The 21,255-nt window shown below is 38.4% G+C and overlaps 1 protein-coding gene and 1 pseudogene across 1 annotated transcript in view; both read right to left on the bottom strand.

Annotated features, from left to right (window-relative positions):
• Positions 1-5,310: 5,310 nt before the first annotated feature.
• Positions 5,311-18,633, bottom strand: LOC127154549 (E3 ubiquitin-protein ligase TRIM21-like; annotated as a pseudogene).
• LOC127154548 (E3 ubiquitin-protein ligase TRIM39-like) overlaps positions 12,902-21,255 on the bottom strand; it is a 239,635-nt gene continuing 231,281 nt past the window's right edge. Inside the window, exons 2-7 of the mRNA XM_051096147.1 lie at positions 17,196-17,749; positions 16,671-16,766; positions 16,220-16,453; positions 14,517-14,667; positions 13,548-13,571; positions 12,902-13,443 (exon numbers count right to left, since the gene is read on the bottom strand). Coding sequence (XP_050952104.1) covers positions 12,902-13,443; positions 13,548-13,571; positions 14,517-14,667; positions 16,220-16,453; positions 16,671-16,766; positions 17,196-17,747 — 1,599 coding nt within the window. The 5' untranslated portion in view covers positions 17,748-17,749. The remainder of the gene's footprint in view (positions 13,444-13,547; positions 13,572-14,516; positions 14,668-16,219; positions 16,454-16,670; positions 16,767-17,195; positions 17,750-21,255) is intronic.

The following is a 21,255-nucleotide window of genomic DNA, read 5'->3' as shown; positions in this document are numbered from 1 at the left end:
AGTTGTTTTAATCTGTGGTTGGATTTTACAATTGTACTTGAGTAAAGTATGTTTCTGTCATTAAACTGGTTTCATTTCTCTAACCTGAACAACCTCACTGATTTTCCACTGTGTTAACCAGGCAACTAACACTTGACCACTGTTAACTTCACTGTATCTGTGGTATTTAATGAAATTAGGAGTTAAATGATTATTGAACACATTTATACTTATGTTTCTCCATGACAGTATTGTTCACTGTAGTTCACCTAAAATGAATATTTGCTATTCTCCCTCAGGTCATCCAAGATGTAGATGAGTTTGTTTCTTTATCAGATTTGAAGAAATGCAGCATTAAATTATTTGCTTAATAATGGATGTGAATGGGTGCCGTCAGAACGAGAGTCCAAACAGCTGATTAAAACATCACAATAATCCACAAGTAATCCACACCACTCCAGTCCATCAGTTAACATCTTAAGAAGACAAAACCAGAAACAAGTCCATCATTAAGATGTTTTTAACTTCAAACCATTGTTCCTCCAGTGAAAAAGTCAATCTCCTATATGTCTCTCACATCAAAATCCAGCCACATATTTGTTTAAAGCTGTTTTGGCTTGTAAACAGTGCTTGATTTGTGCAGATTTCTCTCCTGATTCAGACCAGACCACTTTTTCACTGGAGGAAGCTTTATTATGGATTATGGACTCATATTTTAGTAAAAACATCTTGGTGATGGATTTGTTTTAGGCTTCGGCTTCACAAGATGTTAATTGATTGACTGGAGTGGTGTGGATTATTTGTAGATTATTGTGATGTTTTTATCAGCTGTTTGGACTCTCATTCCGGCGGCACCCATTCACATCCATTGGTGAGCAAGTGATGCAATGCTATATTTCTCAAAACCTGATGAAGCAACAAAAATCATTCTACATCTTGGAGGCCTGAGGGTGAGTGAATTATCAGCAAATACTCATTTTTGACTTAACCTTTGCTTGAAATGGTTAGTTAGCATGTGTGTAATGACTAGCAGGTTGTTACATGTGTGCTGTTTAACATGTTTAATGTTCTGTACAGATGTTAGTTTTCATTGGCTGGTTTACAGACGTCACTCATCTACACGTCAAGCTCTTGTTCATGTTCACGAGTCTGTCTCGCTCTGGAGAGACGCTGTGTGTCAGAGTGAAATCAACTGTGTTTGTTGTTGAAAATGAAATAAATTTGTCTACAGACGTTTATAAGTGCTTTGTTTTTTTTCCTATTTAAAACTGAAAGAAATGCATTATGTTTACTCTTTCTTTTGGTTAGTTTCCACTTTCTGCTACTGGAAAAAACTTCAATTTATAAATAACATAAAATGTATCAGGGACGCATGATATATAGTCTCCATGCTGGTTACCGGGTGATATATGTGATTTTTATTTATTTGTTTATTTATTGGTAATTATTTGGTATTTTAGACAGTTATTTATTTATTTAAAATATATAAAAAAATAAAATAAAAATCTGGTTGAACCTGGTGAGATGTACAACACTGACAAAGCTCACTTTCCTCGACATAGACCGTTTCTTCGGTTTGTTTTTCGAGGGTCGGGCGTATCGGTACAAAGTCCCCCTTTGGGCTAGCCCTGTCTCCCCTCGTTTTTACCAAGAACGCAGAGGGTGCCCTCTCCCTTCTCTGGGACATGGATATCCGAATCCTCAACTATCTCGACAAGCACAGGGACCTGGTGCTGCAGCACCTCAGCCATCTGGGGCTTCAGGTCAACTGGGAAAAGAGCAAACTCTCCCCTGTTCAGAGTATCTCTTTTCTTGCTATGGAGTTGGATTCGGTCAATATGTCGGTACGCCTCACGGACGAGCGTACTCAGTCGGTGCTGAGTTGTCTGAACCTGTTCAGACACAGGACAGCTGTCCCTCTCAAACTTTTTCAGAGGCTCCTGGGGCATATGGCAGACGCAGCCGCAGCCACAGTTATGCCGCTCGGACTGCTTCATATGAGACCGCTTCAGCACTGGCTTTACGGCCGAATCCCAAGACGAGCATGGCACCACGGCACATTCCGGGTCGGCGTTACCCCGGAATGTCGTCGCCTTCAGCCCTTGGTCAGACCCTGCATTCCTACGGGCAGGTGTGCCCCTGGGTCAGGTGTCGAGGCACGTGGTTGTGAACACAGATGCCTCCAAGACGGGCTGGGGTGCCGTTTGCAACGTGCAGGCAGCCTCGGGCTCCTGGACAGGACCTCGACTGCAGCGGCATATTGCCTCGAGTTGCTCGCAGTGCTTCTAGCGCTACGTCGGTTCTCCCGATGTTGCGCGACAAGCATGTGCTGATTCGAACAGACAATGTTCCGATGGTAGCGTATATCAACCAGCAGGGTGGTTTACGCTTCCGTCGCATGTCGCAACTCGCCCGCCATCTCCTCCTGTGGAGTCAGACGCAGCTCAAATCGCTGCGGGCTGTTCACATTCCGGGAGAACTGAATCGTGCGGCCAGTGTGCTCTCATGACAGTTCACTCATCCCGGAGAATGGCACCCCCAGGTGGTCCAGCTAATTTGGAGTCGATTCGGCGAAGCTCAGGTGGACCTGCTCGCTTCCCCGGAATTCTCCCACTGCCAGCTGTTTTATGCCCTGACCGAGGCCCCCCTCGGCAGGGACGCTCTGGCACACAGCTGGCCCCAGGGACTCACCAAGTACGCCTTTCCCCCAGTGAGCCTCTGTGCAAGATCAGGGAGGACGAGGAACAGGTCCTGTTGGTTGCGCCTTATTGGCCCATCCGGACCTGGTTTGCCGACCCCATGCTCCTCGCGATAGCCCCTCCCTGAAAGATTCCCCTGAGGAAGGACCTTCTTTCTCAGGGGATGGGCACAATTTGACACCCGCGTCCCGACCTCTGGAACCTACATGTGTGGCTTCTGGACGGGACTCGGCAGACCTCACCGGCCTTCCCCAGGCCGTGATTAATGCCATCATTCAGGCTAAAGCCCCCTCTACCAGGCAGGCCTATGCTCTGAAGTGGGGTCTGATCACTGATTGGCGTTCCTCCCGCCAGCAGGACCCGCAGAGATGCTCGGTCGGTGTGATGCTTTCCTTCCTTTCTTCAAGAAAAGTTGGAGCAGAGGCTGTCCCCCTCCACTTTAAAAGTACATGTGGCGGCCATCGCGGCGTATCATGATGCGGTTGATGGTCTGTCCCTCTGGAAGCATCACCTGATCGTCAGGTTCCTGGAGTGCTAGGAGGCTAAATCCCCCTCGTCCGCACCTCATCCCCTCTTGGGACCTCTCCGTTTTGCTATTAGGCCTTCGGTGGGCTCCCTTTGAGCCACTTGCATCAGTCGAGCTGAAATATCTGTCTTTAAAGACATCGCTCCTGATCGTGCTCACATCCATCAAGAGGGTGGGGGACCTACATGCCTTCTCGGTCAGCGAGTCATGCCTTGAGTTCGGTCTGGCTGATTCTCACGTGACCTTGAGACCCCGGCCTGGTTATGTGCCCAAGGTTCCCACCACTCCCTTTAGGGATCAGGTGGTGAACCTGCAAGCTCTGCCCCCGGAGGAGGCAGACCCAGCAATGTCGTTGCTGTGTCCCGTTTGTGCCCTGCGCACTTATGTGGACCACACCCGGAGCTTCAGATGCTCCGAGCAGCTCTTTGTCTGCTTAGGAGGCCAGCAGTTGGGGAATGCTGTCTCGAAGCAGTGGTTGGCTCATTGGGTGGTCGATGCCATCACCCTGGCTTACCAGTGTCAGGGTGAGCTGTGACCCCTGGGAGTTCGAGCCCAGTCCACCTGAGGAGACCCCAAATACGTCAGTTATGATGTAACGTCGTAGAAAACGACTGAAGGGGAACGTCTCGGTTACATCTGTAACCCTCATTCCCTGAAGGAGGGAACGGAAATGTTACGTCCTCTTGCCACAATTCTGGACTGCGCTGGGGCGCTCAGTTTTGGCTCAGCTCCACATCTTAAATCTGAATGAGTGGATGCACGCCGCCATCTTATATACCTGTATGTACGGGGGAGTGGCTTGGCATGCAATATCCACTCACCAATTTTCATTGGCCTTTTCCAGTTTATTCAGAGGTGATTGGCCTCCCAAGGGAGACCCCAAATACGTCTGTTATGACGTAACGTCTCCGTTCCATCCTTCAGGGAATGAGGGTTACAGATGTAACTGAGACGTTATCATTTGCTATTAAATTGGTGGTATTTTTTTTTAAATTCCAAATGTTTTAGTTGCAAAACTGAATTTAAAATACAATTTATCTTATTTATTTGTTTGTTTATCCATTGGCAGATATTTTCGGGGCAATATTTAGTTTTTGGTTTTGGAAGATTTATTTATTTATTTATCAGTAATGGCAGATCTTTATTTATTTATTTGTGCGTTTGTTTGTACTGGCAGATAATCAAACATTACAATTTTCTGTGGCTTTGTTATCTACAATTGACCAGAGTGCTCTCATTTCACAGAGTTTGATATTGTGAATGTCTGGTTAACGCTGCTCTCTGCTGGACAGAAAACTGAACTGCTGTATTTAAATCATGATGATGAGTGTCATTGTGTGTCAGACAAGGCCCGACTATCAACACAACACACACACACACACACACACACATGTTGTGTTTACATGTTTTATGGGGACATTCCATAGGTGTAATGGTTTTTATACTGTACAAACCGTACTTTCTATCGCCCTACACCTAAACCTAGCCCTCACAGGAGACTGTGCACACTTTTACTTTCTCAAAAAAACTCATTCTGCATGATTTATAAGCCTTTAACCTCACCCCACAAGGTCAATTTACTGGTATTACTATCCTTGTGGGGACATTTGATCCCATAACGTGATGAATACCAGGTGCACACACACACACACACACACACACACACACACACACACACACAAACTCTAACTAAACATATACAACATATCAAATGTTTAAACTGAATAAATGTATTTGTATTTGATAAGTTAGTGTGACTAAAATATGGGTTTATGAGGTTTTTATGTACATTGTACAGAGCATCCCAACTTTCTCAGAACTGGAGAGTAATATTAAGTTATTTGTATAAAATATTGTGACAAAATAATAATAAAAAATGTAATCTGCACACCAGATCAAAAACATTTCAACATTTCTAGAAATGAGTGTCCATTTATGGAAATGAAAATCCCATTTAGGATTTATATAGTCAAGTCTATAGCTGTGACAACTTACTATTTTTCTTGTAATTTACAAATATTTCATTTTTATTATTTATAATAATATGGCTCTTAGTGTGTATTTTTTTTAGTTTATTTACATACTTTAATCATTTAAAATCAGCTCTTGAATAGTTCATCATTCCAAATTTCATGTTTCATATTTTAGGGAAATTTATTTCTTAACATGTGTGATGATCAGTGGCTTTGAGTTTTTACCTTTATCATTAAGGCCTGGGCTAAAAAATGGATAGAGTTTTTCAGTGAAAGTCTGACCAGTGAAAGAGTAGATACGAGATCTGTGTCCCACATCATAAAAAGAGACCAGACCCTCCTCATAATCCACAAACACTCCCACAATCTCAGGTTTCACTCTCAGAGATAAATAGACAGGTGAATTTTCACATGCATCAAATTGATTCTCATTCCTCAGAACCACAGTCCAGAATCCATCATCAGGACACAGGTCAGTCTCCCCATTCCTGTTAATGGATTTTCTGGCCACTCCTAAATCCCACTCAGTCTTTCCCTTCACCTGCACCTCATAGTAAAATCTCCCTGAACTGAATCCCTGCTTTGCCAGAACACACAAATCATCATCAAATCTCTTTGGATTTTCTGGGACGTCCTGCTTAATGTCTCCTTTACTGACTTGTTTTCCATCATCAGACAGGATGAGATATGGATCCGCTGTATCAGGATCCAGAGTCACATCCACTAGATGAGAGATTAGACAATATCAATCAACAAACATTTTCATATAATATAGATTATGAAAATATAAACAACTCTTATAAATGTATTGAAGAAAATAAGGTCAGTCACACTGTACCTGCAAACTTCTGAGCCCACTTCAACTCTGTGACTGTAGATGAAAACATGATGTGATCAATTATTTATAAGAATATTTCAGATTAACAGTGAGATTATTTTTATTGGCAGCATCAGTGACATGTAAATGTAGCTCATCCATCAGTTTGAAAAACAACTGAATGTCTTTCTAGTAAATACACTTATACATGTATGAAACAATCATAACAGAAAGATTATTAAAGCTCTAGTATTCATTACCTATTAGAGCCTCAATTTTAATTATAATTATTCAGTCTAAATATGTGTTATTTGATATTTGAAGTTTTTAAATTGTCCTTATGAGGTGAGAAAACATAGATTTCTTGTTACAGTATGTGTTACTGATGTAATTCCTGTGAGTGGAGCTTGTACGGTTAATACTGGTCTTAATACTTACATCATGTTTCCTGACATGTTGCTTTCTGTTATTCAAAAGTAATACAGTTTTAACTGGCTATGGCAGGAGTTTAAGTTTGGATAGAACTTCACATTAGAATTCTGTTCACTGTATTTGATAATTACATACCAGATGGAATGAGTTTTTCATCTAGAGTTTCATCAAGAGTTTTCTTAAACTGAATCAAAGCTCTGTTCATACGGCGCACATCCACATCAGAGTCAATACTGATCTCAGTCCAGTTCTTGGTGTGTGGACGACTGCACAGGGATGAGAACATCTACAGCAGGAGAGAGAAGACTATTACATGTGATCATTTTATTTTTAACTTTAAATCTGCAGGAGCTTTCTAACACAGTTAACTATTTTTTCTCATTTTACTTTATGATGATTTTATTCTCTTTTGTGCAATTTCTGAAACTCATCAGGTTTGTCAACAGAGCATTTGACCAATAATATTCTCTATTCTCAGCAATGAGACAGATGTTGACAGACCTGTATGAGGTGCAGATGATCGTCAGTGTGTGAGAGCTGCTCCAGCTCAGTGTTTCTCCTCTTCAGATCAGTGATTTCCTGCTGCAGCTCTTTAATGAGATCTTCAGCCTGTTTCTCTGCTGCTTTCTGCTGTTCCTCCATCATCTTCAGCAGCTCAGACTGACATCTCTCAATGGAGCGGATCAGATCAGTGAAGAGCTCAACACTGGCTGATTTCTCTTTCTCTGTGTTTCTCTGATCAATGAGAACAATTAACAAAATGTTCTATGATTACTAGGGGTGTGAAGAGACACTTATCCCATGAGACGAGACATGAGACTGGATTCACGAGAACGAGAAGAGACGAGATTTTTAAACTTTTCTATAGGTAAATAAATATAGGGAAATACAGTTTTATTCAACTGAAAAAGACAAAAGGCAAAAAATGTAGGTGCATTTTGAACTTTATGAAAATAAAATTCCATTTTTATGAATTATATGCAGTAATAAACAACATTTAAACAAGAGCTTCACGATTCTGAATAAACTGAGAATCCCAGTTGTTTTTAATAAACTGGAGACCATGATTCTCTCACGAATCCGGAGAAAAAAAGATTAGAAAACTAAACAAAATAACGTAATTTACTAGTGGTTCTGAGAAACTGTTCATTGCTTAAGTCTTTTAAAAACATATTCATTTAAAAAAAATGAAGGAGTCTCACTTCATTAAGACTTGTTTTACTATTGAAATCTCCTATATGAATGATTCAATGACATACTTTTTTTTTCCTGGCGGAAGAGGATAAGCGTTACTATACATACAAGTGTTAAAATACTTTGTTTGTTCGCTACTGTAGACAATAAATGTTTTTACTCAAACTATGAACTTTTATACCAGTACTTCTGTTATTTAAATGTCTGTAACACAGAAATAATGATTATAATGTGGATGAAAAGACTGTTTGTGTTGCTATTTCTGTGTTCACATTTACCCCGACCCTCTGATTCATTAACATGGGCAGCGACAAACAGTCCTAATAGACACGGCTAAATCGTTGTCATTCAGGAATAAGATCGTGTGGGTGTTTGAATCAAGATCTCGATATTTTAAGGATTAATCATGCAGCTCTAATGTAAACACTGCAAAATGTTTTGGGAGGATATGGTCACAAGATCTCGTCACATCCCTAACGATTACATATTTATTTAAAGTGATAGTACACTCAAAAAGTAAACTTCTCTCATCTGCTGTCCTCATGTCGCTTCAAAGACAAAAATATTATGAACAAATAATTGTAATCATTTTCCCCTTCTCACCTTTCTCATCTCTACTGAGTGCTGGATCTCCCGAATCTTCTCCATTCTGTTCTGGATCATCTGCTGCTGTTTCTGAACCAGCTGATTCTACAGACAGAGAAAAATACAAACACATTTATCAATGAATTTAACTTTCCATTTTCAGACAGTTTTCAGGGTAAAGCCGAAGTCACACTAGACTTTGAGCATGTGAAATTTCTTCAGAAGCTGCTAATATCTACTATTAGTAGGCCTATTATGGCTAATGATGAATGTATTATTAAAATAAAAAAGTGAAGGTGAACGGTGCAGGGGAGTAAAAGGACCTAATTTAATTAGCCTCCCCTACATCGTTCACCTTCTTCCACGTTTCCTTCATCTCTGTACATCTCTGTTGGTGGTCTTGTTTGTCTATTTACATCTACTAACGTTAACATGCAAGTTAAATGCAATTTACTCCAAAAAGGGGGAGGAGGGCACGACGTGTGATGATGAATAACTCTACAGCACATTAATTATGGCACTGATTGGCTTTTACCTGCGAGTAGGCAGTGTCAGCAATATTTTGAAAGAAGAAAAAAACATTGACCATAAATGTAAAGAACCAAAGTTGCTTGTCAGGTTTTAAAACTTAAATTCAACACATAATTCAACACATAGCCAGTGCTGGGTAGTAACTGATTACATGTAATCTGGATTACATGATCAGATTCTAAAAATCAAGTACTCGTATATTAGAGATTATGACATTTTAGAGTGCTTGTGATCAGATAACTTTTTTATGGATTACTTATTATTCACACAATGGCAGTAAATCATTCAGAATTTGTTGATTCTACTTCATTTGTCTTCTCTTTTTTTCTCTTTTAAATTTTCCTCTCTAAAAATCCTACTGTGTTTTTGTCACGTTTGCTGCTACAGTGTGGAGCAAGGAGATGTGAGGTACACTTGTGGGGTTATTGCTGCTCTCCCTGCTGTCATCTGTACTAGGCTGCATGGATGCACAAATAGTTCTTGCCCAGAACAGAACCATACTGCCAACCCAAACTGTATGCTAATTGTCAGTCATCTTTGATGAAAGTGGTCCTGACAGAATTTGCAATATTGAATGATCACGTAAAGGTCATGTAAGTAAATCTGCGATCCATACTTCTGAATCTGGGGGAAAAGCACCTCTCAAACAATTAGACCGTGAATGAAACAAATAATTATGCAAAATACCAAATATAGCTATGAAACACTACTATGTATTCATTATATCCTGTGAACTGATTCTGAAAGTCTGGATAAAACCTGGAAAACTTTGGCTGATGATACATGGGGCAACTTTGGGCAATTTTGACGTCAACAGGCAACCAGGTGAGACACAGGGCCTACGGCCAATCTAAATGATCCAGATAGAAATTTATTATCAATTCTTAATGGAAACAAGCCCAAGCATCTTTGTTTTTTAAAAAAAGTTGCCTGGCAAAATTGCTCAAAGTTGCCCTGTGTATCATCAGCCTTTGGCTGTGTAATGTCATTATTATCTTCATGTTTATTAATGTTTGTTCATGTAATGCAAGCATTCCCAAATGTTTTTGTCAGCCAAACCCCTTTGAAATGAAATATTTACTCTCAATAATTGAACACATTTGCATGTTTATGGTTTGTAGCTTAATGATCAGTTTGACATGCAGGTAAACAAATTAAATATTTCTATTTTTAGTGTTTTAGTATTTAAATAATTTATTTGATATTGTTATGATTTAATTAATTATTAGCTTTTTATCAACTCACAATCCCGCTTGCATTAAGCCCATGCATTATTATTATTATTATTATTATTTTTTTTTTTTTAAATATAAATATATGTTTAATGGTACGTTTAAACAAGTTAGATAAAAAGTTATCTAAAAGTAATCTAAAAAGTATTTTTACAGAATAAAATGAGTAACCTAAATTACATTACTAACTACAGATTTCATCATATAATCTGTAATCAGTAATAAACTGCTATTTGTAAGTAATCTACCCAGCTCTGCACATAACAAATTATAACAAGTCTAAAATTTAAACAAATACAATCTACTCCTTTTCTGCACTGCAGTTTTAAATTGATGTTCTTTTAATTCAGAATGCAGTGGCACGTCTGATTTTTAACAAGCCCAAAAGGGCCCATGTTACTTCTCTCCTTGTCTCCCTGCACTGGTTACTGGTTGCGGCTCACATCAAGTTTAAGACATTGATGTGTGCATATAGAACAGCATTCCCTCCAGAGATCTACAGGTGAGCAACACCTTGCAGTGCCATAACGAAGAGGCACAAAATCACTTTCCAGAAAGTTTTCGTTCAACATTCCTGGCTGGTGGAATGATCTTTCCACGCCTATCAGGAATGCTGATTCCCTGACAATTTTCAAGCTACAGCTGAAAAAACATCACGATTTTGTCACGATTTGACTTCAACCTAAACTGTAATTCATGGGTGTTTATAGTGTTTTATTTGTATCTCTTGCCTTCTTCTGTTGACTCTCCTCCTCTATAGGAACAGTGTTGTGGTTCCTGTGGTCTCCTTCAGTGCAGGACAGACACACACACGTCTGATCATCTCTGCAGAACAGCTCCAGAGGTGTCTCATGTTTCTAGCATATATAATCCTCCAGATTTTCCACAGCGTTGATCAGTTTGTGTTTCTTTAGACGTGGGACTCTGTGATGAGGCTCCAGGTGAGTCTCACAGTAAGAGCTTTGACACGTCAGGCAGGACTTCACAGCTTTCTGCTTTCTTCCATCACAGATGTCACAGAACACCTCAGATCTTCCTAGATTGAGCTTCTCCTTAAAGTGCTGTACAACCTCTCTGAGTGTTGTATTAATCTTGAGATCAGGTCTTCTGCTGAATGTTTCATTACAGAATGGACAGAAGCAGGTCTGTGTGTTTGTCCAGCACTTGTTCAGGCAGGTTCTGCAGAAGTTGTGTCCACATGGAGTGGTGACTGGATCAGTGAACACATCCAGACAGATGGAGCACTGGAGCTCCTCATTTAGTGGACCACTGGAGGATGCCATGACTGAAAAGGTAAGTAATGACAACACATCATATAAACTGCTGAACAGAACAATATTATCATGAAATGGGATTTTATACATGAAAGAAAGCATAAGAAACATTAAACCAATTAAATAAACACCCATAAACACCAGGTGTCATTTTTGTTTAACACAGTTATGATTTTCACTGGACTTTGTTTATTCTGTCAGAAGTTCAAGTACTTCCTATTTCTGCCGTCTCTAAACCACAGCACACTTCAAACTTTGACTTACAGCCAATTAAATGACACACTTTTACTAACATTCTGATACTGCTTCATTCTGTTAAACTACTGAACGAGCTCTTTACATTTCCTACACTTACCTGTGAGTGAAGATCAGAGCTGCTTGTAAATTCTTAACAGAAGAGTTGTTGTTTGGCGAAGCTTCCAGTTCAACTGTTAAGTTTCAAGTTCACTGAAGTCTGTTACTCCACTGCAGTGATGTCATACAGTAGCTCCGCCCACAATCGTAAATTTGAAACAGTTGATAATTTATACCTGCTGAGTGTGTAAGAAACCTTCAGAGTATTTGTTTCATTTTGTCAAATATCAAGTCACAGCAGTTTACACATATTGCAGCTTCACAGTGAAATCTTTGAAATGTTCAGTCAGTTCCTGGGAAGACAAAACAAACAAATAGAGGTACTTAAACTGAAATCCAAGATTGTTATTTGTTGATAAAATCAACCACGGATAGGCTATATAAAATAATATCTGTCGCCTGTACAGCCGCTGTAAGAGTGAACAAGTCGTGGTCCTGAAGCGCGAATCTCAGCCATTTAAATTTCAGCGGTTATTTTGGCGGTAAGAATCGGTCTGGGGAGAATCGGTCAGCTACAGTACAAATAGTTGCACAAAACCTATATATATATATATATATATATATATAAAAAACCTATATCAGACTTATAAATAAAATGTGATGTCATGTGACTAGGGTGACCACCCGTCCCGCTTTGCGTTGTACCGCACAGCATTTTCACCCTTTGTCCCGCACCTCGCATATTGAGAAAATGTCCCGCATTTTCATCAGTCTGTTGATTTTTAATGGTCATAATTTAAGAAAAAGTTCTTATGTTCTTTTGCCTTTTTATGGACGCTTTTTATTTACTCTTTTTGCGGCATAGTTTTTGTGGAAATTGCGCGGACCTCATCAAGTGATTTAGAACCACCGACGGAAATGGTCGAGCGCACACGGAAAAACACAATATTCTCCATTAATTTTAACCAATTAAAAAAAATCGCCTGATGTAATCAAGGTCTTCAGAATTACTAGAAACTCCAGGCAGGTGTGAGTTGGAGCTGTTTGGAGCTAAACTCTGCAGAGATGCGGCCCTCCAAGAACTGAGTTTGAGACCTCTGTTATAAACCTACAGTAGATTTATTTGCAATAGATCATACAAAACTTATTGAATGTTTAAAAACTGAGGAAATGTACCATTTTAACTCAATACAAAGTTGTGCATTATGCTGTATATTAAAACAAATGTAATCTGCATACCACATCAAAAATGTCAGTATTTAAAGAACTGACCTTCAATATGTGAAAATGAATATCCCATTAAGGGTTTACGGTCCAGTCTGGAAAAAATCATTCCGGATTTCATGTTTCATATTTTAGGGAAATTTATTTGTTTACAGGTGTGATGATCAGTGGGTTTGAGTTTTTACCTTTATCATTAAGACCTGGACTAAAATATGGATAGAGTTTGTCAGTGAAAGTCTGACCAGTGAAAGAGTAGATATGAGATCTGGAGCCCACATCATAAAAAGAGACCAGACCCTCCTCATAATCCACAAACACTCCCACAACCTCAGGTTTCACTTTCAGAAATAAAGTGACAGATGGATTTTCACCAGCTTTATATTGATTCTCATTCCTCAGAATCACAGTCCAGAATCCATCTTTAGGACTCAGTGTGTTTGTCTTCTTCCTGTTAATGGATTCTCTGACTACTCCTAAAATCCACTCAGTCTTTCCCTTCACCTGCACCTCATAGTAAAATATCCCTGAACTGAATCCCTGCTTTGCCAGAACACAACAACAGAAGTCAAATCTCTTCGAGTTTTTTGGGACGTCCTGCTTAATGTCTCCATGACTGACTTGTTTTCCATCATTAGACAGGATGAGATATGGATTCGCTGTATCAGGATCCAGAGTCACATCCACTAGATGACAGATTAGACATTATTAATTAACTTCACAACAAACATTTTCATATAATACAGATGATAAAATGTATTGAAAAAAAATGGTGTCAGTCACACTGTACCTGCAAACTTCACACACTTCAACCCTGTGGACACACATGACAATATAATGATTATTTATTGTAATATTTCATGTTAACATTGAGCATTAGTAGCATGTAAATGTTGCTCATCCATCAGTTTATAAAACTATGTAAGAAACTGTTATTTAAGATGCAATATTTCTAAATTGTCCTTGTCAATATTGGGGGAAGCGCATTACAAGTGCGAGTTACATAATCAGATTACTTTTTCAAATAACTAGTAAAGTAACACATTACTTTTTAATTTACAAAAAATATCCAAGTTACTTTTTCAAATTAGTAACGCCACTTTTTTCCCCATTTATTGATTGAAATCTCTTCTGTTCCCATGTTGTGAGAAATCGTGAGTAAGATGTTACTTTAATTCTAGAGTAAATGTGAACATGCATTAATTCATCTCACTCCCCAAAAAAAAAAACACTCAGTATTCATCAAAATGAATAAAAACAGTGACATGCAACTCAGAATATGACACAAACCTGCAATAATTAAATGTCAAATAATACAAATATCCTTTACGTATTTAATCCCAATTTATTAACCAACATCTATGCTAATGATTTTCAATGATCCAGGTTTGTCATACTAATAAGCAAAAATTACTCAAGATAAACTAACATTTGTTCTTCTTTTTATTGCTTAAGAGTGTTGAACGTAATGTAATGAAGGTAATTAGTTACTTTTTAGGGAGTAACGCAATATTGTAATGCATTACTTTCAAAAGTAACTTCCCCCAACACTGGTCCTTGTGAGGTGGGGAAATGTTTTTTAGACTGATTAATTTTAGGCAGATTTCTGGTTACTGTATGTTTTACTGATATAACACCTGTGAGTGGAGTTTGTACAGGTATATAATATGTACATGGTGTTCATTACATGTTGCTTTAGTTTAAGTTTGGATAGATCTTCACATAAGAAATCTATTTGCTGTATTTTATATTCACATACCAGTTTGACCAATTTTTTCATTTAGACTCCCATCTAGAGCTTTCTCCAGCTGAATCAGAGGTTTATTCATGGAATACACGTCCACATCAGAGTCAATACTGATCTCAGTCCAGTTCTTGGTGTGTGGACGACTGCACAGGGATGAGAACATCTACAGCAGGAGAGAGAAGACTATTAAATACAAGTGCATCTCAAAAAATTAGAATATCATGAAAAAGTTCTTTTTTTTGTTTGCAACTTATTTAAAAAAACTGAAACTTTCATATATTCTGGATTTACTACATGTAAAGTAAAACATTTCTAAAGTTTTTTTGTTTTAATAATTTGAGTTTCATTAAATGACCGTCCCTACAGTATAAATTCCTTGTTCTTTGAAACCACAATAATGGGGAAGACTGTTGACATGGCAATGGTCCAGAAGACAATCATTGACGCCCTCCACAAAGAAGATAAGTCACAGAAGGTCATTACTGAAAGGGGTGGCTGTTTACAGAGTGCTGTATCAAAGCATATTAAATGCAAAGTTGACTGGAAGGAAGAAATTGGGTAGGGAAAAGGTGCACACACAACAGGGGTGACCACACGCTTGAGAAAACTGTCAAGTAAAGCCGATTCAAACACTTGGGAGAGCTTCACAAGGAGTAGAATGAAGTCAGCGCATCAAGAGTCACCATGCTCAGACATTTTCAGGAAAAGGGCTACCAAGCCACTTCTGAAACAGAAACAATGTCAGAAGCATCTTACTTGGGATAGGGAGAAAATGATCTGGACTGTTTCTCAGTGGTCTAAAGTCCTCTTTTCAGATAAAAGTTAATTTTGCATTTCATGTTGAAATCATGATCCCAGAGTTTGGAGAGGCACAGAATCCAAGCTGCTTGAAGTTCAGTGTGAAGTTTCTGAAGTCAGTGATGATTTGAGGTGCCGTGACGTCTGCTGGTGTTTTAGTCCAAAGTCAATGCAGCCATCTACCTGGAGATATTGGATATTGGAGCACTTTATGCTTCCATCTGCTGACAAGCTTTATGGAGATGCTGATTTCCTTTTCCAGCTGGACTTTAGCACCTGCCCACAGTGCAATAACCACTTCCAAGTGGTTTGCTGACCACGATATTACTGTGCTTTATTGGCCAGCCAACATGCCTGACCTGAATCTCATAGAGAATCTATGGGATATTTTCAAGAGAAAGATGAGAAACAGTTGATCCAACAATATACAGACGATCTGAAGGCTCAATAGTGCCTCAGCAGTGCCACAGGCTGATTGCTTACATGTCACATTTTACTGATGCTGTAATTTGTGCTAGGAGCAAGGAGTTTGCTGTAATATGTGCTGCCGACCAAGTACTGAGAGCATAATTGAACATACTGTAAAGAACTTGAACGTTTCTGTTTTGCAAATCCATTTTTTGATTGATCTTAGGAAATATTGTAATATTTTGAGATACTTGAGATTTTTGACTTCCATGAGCTGTAAGCTCTAATCATAAAAATTAAAACAAACAAACAAAAAACTTTAGAAATGTTTTACTGTACATGTAATGAATCTGGAATATATGAAAGTTTTAGTTTTTGAAATAAGTTATGAACAAAAATGAACTTTTTGACAATATTCTAATTTTTTGAGATGCACCTGTATGATCATATGCAGTACTTTTCTCACACAGTTAACTCGATTTTCTCATTTGAAACAGATGTTGACAGACCTGTATGAGGTGCAGATGATCGTCAGTGTGTGAGAGCTGCTCCAGCTCAGTGTTTCTCCTCTTCAGATCAGTGATTTCCTGCTGCAGCTCTTTAATGAGATCTTCAGCCTGTTTCTCTGCTGCTTTCTGCTGTTCCTCCATCATCTTCAGCAGCTCAGACTGACATCTCTCAATGGAGCGGATCAGATCAGTGAAGAGCTCAACACTGGCTGATTTCTCTTTCTCCATTTCCCTCTGATGAATGAGAACAATTAATATATGAATATTACATTATATTATGTATTTGTATATTTATTTAAAGAGATATTTCATTCATAAATTAGAATTCTTTAATCTACCAGCCTCATGTAACTTCAAACATGTAATTTTTTAAAAATTTATCTAATTTAGTGCCTTTATTTATTATGCAGACTTAAATATTATGATGCATAACAGAATTTATTGTAATCACTTTTCTCAGCTCTGCTGAGTGCCGGATCTCTTGAATCTTCTTCATTCTGTTCTGGATCATCTGATGCACGTCTGTTTGTGTCTGAACCAGCTGATTCTACAGACAGAGAAAAACAGATAGCTTCTGACAAATCTTATATGAATCTTCATTTTGAAAACCATTTTGAAGGCCCCATGAAACTCCAATTTGCAGTTTTGTATCATTCAGTGTCCAAAATACATTTGCTGTTTTTCCAAAAAAAAGTAGATTATGTATTGAGCACATTTTTGCACTTTATAATAATAAAGAAAATTGCTGGTATCTTGGCATGTAATCCTTTTTTGGATACACAGCAAATTCATTTCAAATATTGAGTTTTTCTCCTTTTTTTGGAAGAATTTATTGATGACTTGAAGTTGTGTCACATGTGGATTGAAGTAAGCGCAAGATCCTCCTTTTTCTCCAATTTGACTACATCAGTGTCAACTCCAAGAAAAGAAAACTGTATTTTGTGGGTGTTTGAAGTGTTTAGTTTGTATCTCTTGCCTTCTTCTGTTGACTCTCCTCCTCTATAGGAACAGTGTTGTGGTTCCTGTGGTCTCCTTCAGTGCAGGACAGACACACACACGTCTGATCATCTCTGCAGAACAGCTCCAGAGGTCTCTGGTGTTTCTGGCATATATAATCCTCCAGATTTTCCACAGCGTTGATCAGTTTGTGTTTCTTTAGACGTGGGACTCTGTGATGAGGCTCCAGGTGAGTCTCACAGTAAGAGCTTTGACACGTCAGGCAGGACTTCACAGCTTTCTGCTTTCTTCTATCACAGATGTCACAAAACACCTCAGATTCTCCTAGATGGAGCTTCTCCTTAAAGTGTTGCACAACCTCTCTGAGTGTTGTATTAATCTTGAGATCAGGTTTTCTGCTGAATGTTTCTTTACAGAATGGACAGAAGCAGGTCTGTGTGTTTGTCCAGCACTTGTTCAGGCAGGTTCTGCAGAAGTTGTGTCCACATGGAGTGGTGACTGGATCAGTGAACACATCCAGACAGATGGAGCACTGGAGCTCCTCATTTAATGGACCACTGGAGGATGCCATGACTGAAAAGATAAGTAATGTCAACATATCATCTGAACTGAACAATTCAGTAAGCTTCAGCCCTAACTTCTGGTTTGAGACTGATGGTGTGGTGGTAGAAGAAAAACTAAAATTTTACAACAATTTTTTTTTATTAAATATGAAAATACATTTTTATATATGAAGAGTTCAGATGCAAAACCAGCTAAAAGCCATCTCGGTCAAAAATGAGATAATGATACTGAGTGAATGTTCTTGGCACATATTATACGTCCATCAAATACTTTTTCTTCAAACTTGTTAAAATACCAGCCTCAGCCCAATCAGAAGTACCGGTACCTACATAGAAACCTATACATCTGAGCCTGATAAAAATGCATTTTTTAAAGAATGATGACAGATGGATTTAGCTGGTTTTGCATCTGAACTCTTCATATCAAAGAAAAAAAACATACAGTGCTGCCTAAAGGTTTGTGAACCCTTTAAACTTTTCTGCATAAATGACCAAAAAGTTTCAGATCAGATTTTTCACAACACTGATGTTTTGTTATATTTATGCAAAAATGTAGAAAATTCTAAAGGGTTCACAAACTTTCAAGCAGCATTGTAGGCTATAACCCACCTGTAACACCAGGTCTCATTTTTAACACAGTTATGATTTTCACTGGACTTTGTTCATTCTGTCAGAGTTCAGGTGCTTCCTGTTTCTGCCATCTCTAAACTGACAGCACACTTCAAACTTTGACTTACAGCCAATTAAATGACACACTTTTACTAACATTCTGATTCTGCTTCATTCTATTAAACTACTAAACGAGCTCTTTACATTTTAAGCACTTACCTGTGAGTGAAGATCAGAGCTGCTCGTTAATTGTGAATAGAAGAGTTGTTGTTTGTTGAAGCTTCCAGTTCAACTGTTAAGTTTCAAGTTCACTGAAGTCTGTTACTCCACTGCAGTGATGTCATACAGTAGCTCCGCCCACAATCGTAAATTTGAAATAGTTGATAATTTATACCTGCTGAGTGTGTAACAGTGTAAGAAACCTTCAGAGTGTTTGTTTAGTTTGGTTAGTTCTTTTTTGATGACAGCAATGTCAAATATGAAGTCACCGCTATGTACAAATATTGCAGATTCACAGTGAAATCTTTGAAATGTTCAGTCAGTTCCTGGGAATTTTTTTTAAACTGAAATCCATTGTTATTTGTTCATAAAATCAACCACGGATAGGCTATATAAAATAATATCTGTCGCCTGTGCAGCCGCTGTAAGAATGAACAAGTCGTGGTGCTGAAGCGCGAATCTCAGCCATTTAAATTTTAGCGGTTATTTTGGCGGTCAGTGTGGGGAGAATCGGTCGGCGTGAGGAGCTAAGATATGCGAGTATTGCTTTTATTTAAAGATAGTGACAGTACAAATAATTGCACAAAACCTACACAAAACGAACTCCCAGAAATATATATAGGTATATTAATTTGCAAATAATTCAGATTCAGAAGTGTTGCCCTGATACCTCCAGTGATGAAGGCTGTTGTGTTTCTGCTTCATACTGACAGTAGGTGGCGGTAATGCACTAGATTAAGATCCGCTATAAACAAAACGAAGCAGCTACTTTTTTTTTTAGAGTTCGCACAGTCTTTATCTTTGAAGAAAAACCCATTTGTGGTTTAAGAATAGCGTGTTTAAAATGTAAACTTGTTACATGAAGGAGATAAAATATGTCTGTCCATCCTGGATATTGATGATTTTATCACAGAATTCTGTCAGCTAGCAAGAGGAGACAAAGCTGATGGAGAGAAACCATAAACTGAACAGAGAGGTTTGTACAAGATAGAAGTTATTTTTTTACCCGTATTACTGTACGTTTATCTTTTCTTTCTGCTTTTGTAAACTGATTGATTCGATTCTCACAATTCAAACTTCTACCGCATTTCAGCTGGTTTTGCTTCAGAATCTGATTAATTTTCCGATGAACCAACCTAGAATCAAACTTATTTATACATTTTAATTTATAAAATATGTCATTAAAACCAATCACTGTATAGGAGCCATGTAAACATTCATATGTGTTGTCATGTGACCGTTGGAAAATATGGGAGTGTCATTAATTATGCTAGAATTAAAGCACCTGTTGTGGGAGGGGTTGGCAGGAACGACAGGGGGTGCGTGTGGGGGCACACATTTGTTTGTTGACTAAATTCAACAAGTTTTGACTTGATAAAAATGATCTTCCGATGATAAACTGCTTTAGCGCCATCTGAACAAGAATAATGATCAACAAAGTGGTGTTATATAAATGCTTTTATCAGTGTTTTATGAAATTCTGACCTCAAAAAACAGCTTTTATTGATAAACTAAAAAAACAGGAGGACTTGAGGATGTTAGAATTTCATAAACACAATCGTTGTCATGCGGTGAATTAATCGTAATTAATCAACAGCAGCGTTGACGCAGTACTGTGAATCTACTCTCACTTTCTAATGAAAATTATTATTGAAATGCACTGGACTTTCGGAACAACGGGATCGAAGATTTTGGATATGTTCTTGACATCAAACAGGTAGGATATGGGTTGTAATTTTTTTTTTTTTATTCGCTTGTGTTGCGAGTGATTTGAAATAGTTTCTGTGTTGCGGTTTTGTTTGTTGTTGATGAAAGCTTATTGTTGGTTTGTTTGGCCAAATCAAGTTGAGTTTGAGCAACAGGTTTGGGCTTTTTTATTCGTTAAAGTGTTTGAGATGAGGAGCGTCTTTAATGATGTGCTTGTTACTAAAAGTGTTTGTTTTGGATTGTGCTCGAGTGTTTTGTGTAGTGCTTGCGTGTTTTGAATAGACGCGCTGAGATGAACATGCTGTAATCATGAGTGAACGTGAATCCAGTGAGGATGTTGAACCTGAACAGTACAAGTGTAAAAGAAAAGTTCAGCTTACCGCAAGACTTTGGCTAATAAAATTGAGCAACTACAGAAAGAATGGAAAAAAAAAATGTGAATGCGATTCAAAGTTCTACCAGCCATTAAAGAACTCACGCACAGAAATGAGATTTCAGCTGTTTGGTCTGAACTTGGAAGCTTGATGCAAGTTTTTGAAGAGACAGTCAAACTTTGTGATTCTGTGATCCCATTATTACCCAGTGATGAGCAAACCAAACAATTATTGGTTCTGAAGTGTATATGAACACACAGACACCTTTATAAAAGACACAAAGCAGTGGATAAGTGGAATTGAAAGGTCTTCTAGATGGTTCAAGAGAACAGAATATGCCCAGAATTACCATGCATAACCAAAATAATATAAATCCAAGTGACCGCATTTCTAATGTTGGAAGTAAATGATAAAGTAAACAAAGCTTCACTATAAGATGTAAAACAACATCATCAACCTCTTCAGCACACATCAAGGCAGAGGCCGATATAGCAGCTTTGTTGGTACATCATGATTTAATCAAGGAAAAACATGCAGTTGAGGAAAAAGAACAAAACATAAGAAAACAGAAAGAGGAATCTGGGCTGTGAATGGATACTGCTGCATC

Source organism: Labeo rohita, chromosome 23 (genome assembly GCF_022985175.1).
Source record: "Labeo rohita strain BAU-BD-2019 chromosome 23, IGBB_LRoh.1.0, whole genome shotgun sequence".
Classification (NCBI taxonomy): Eukaryota; Metazoa; Chordata; class Actinopteri; order Cypriniformes; family Cyprinidae; genus Labeo; species Labeo rohita.
Note: the sequence above shows the minus strand (reverse complement) of the source record. Positions and strands in the feature narration are given on the sequence as shown.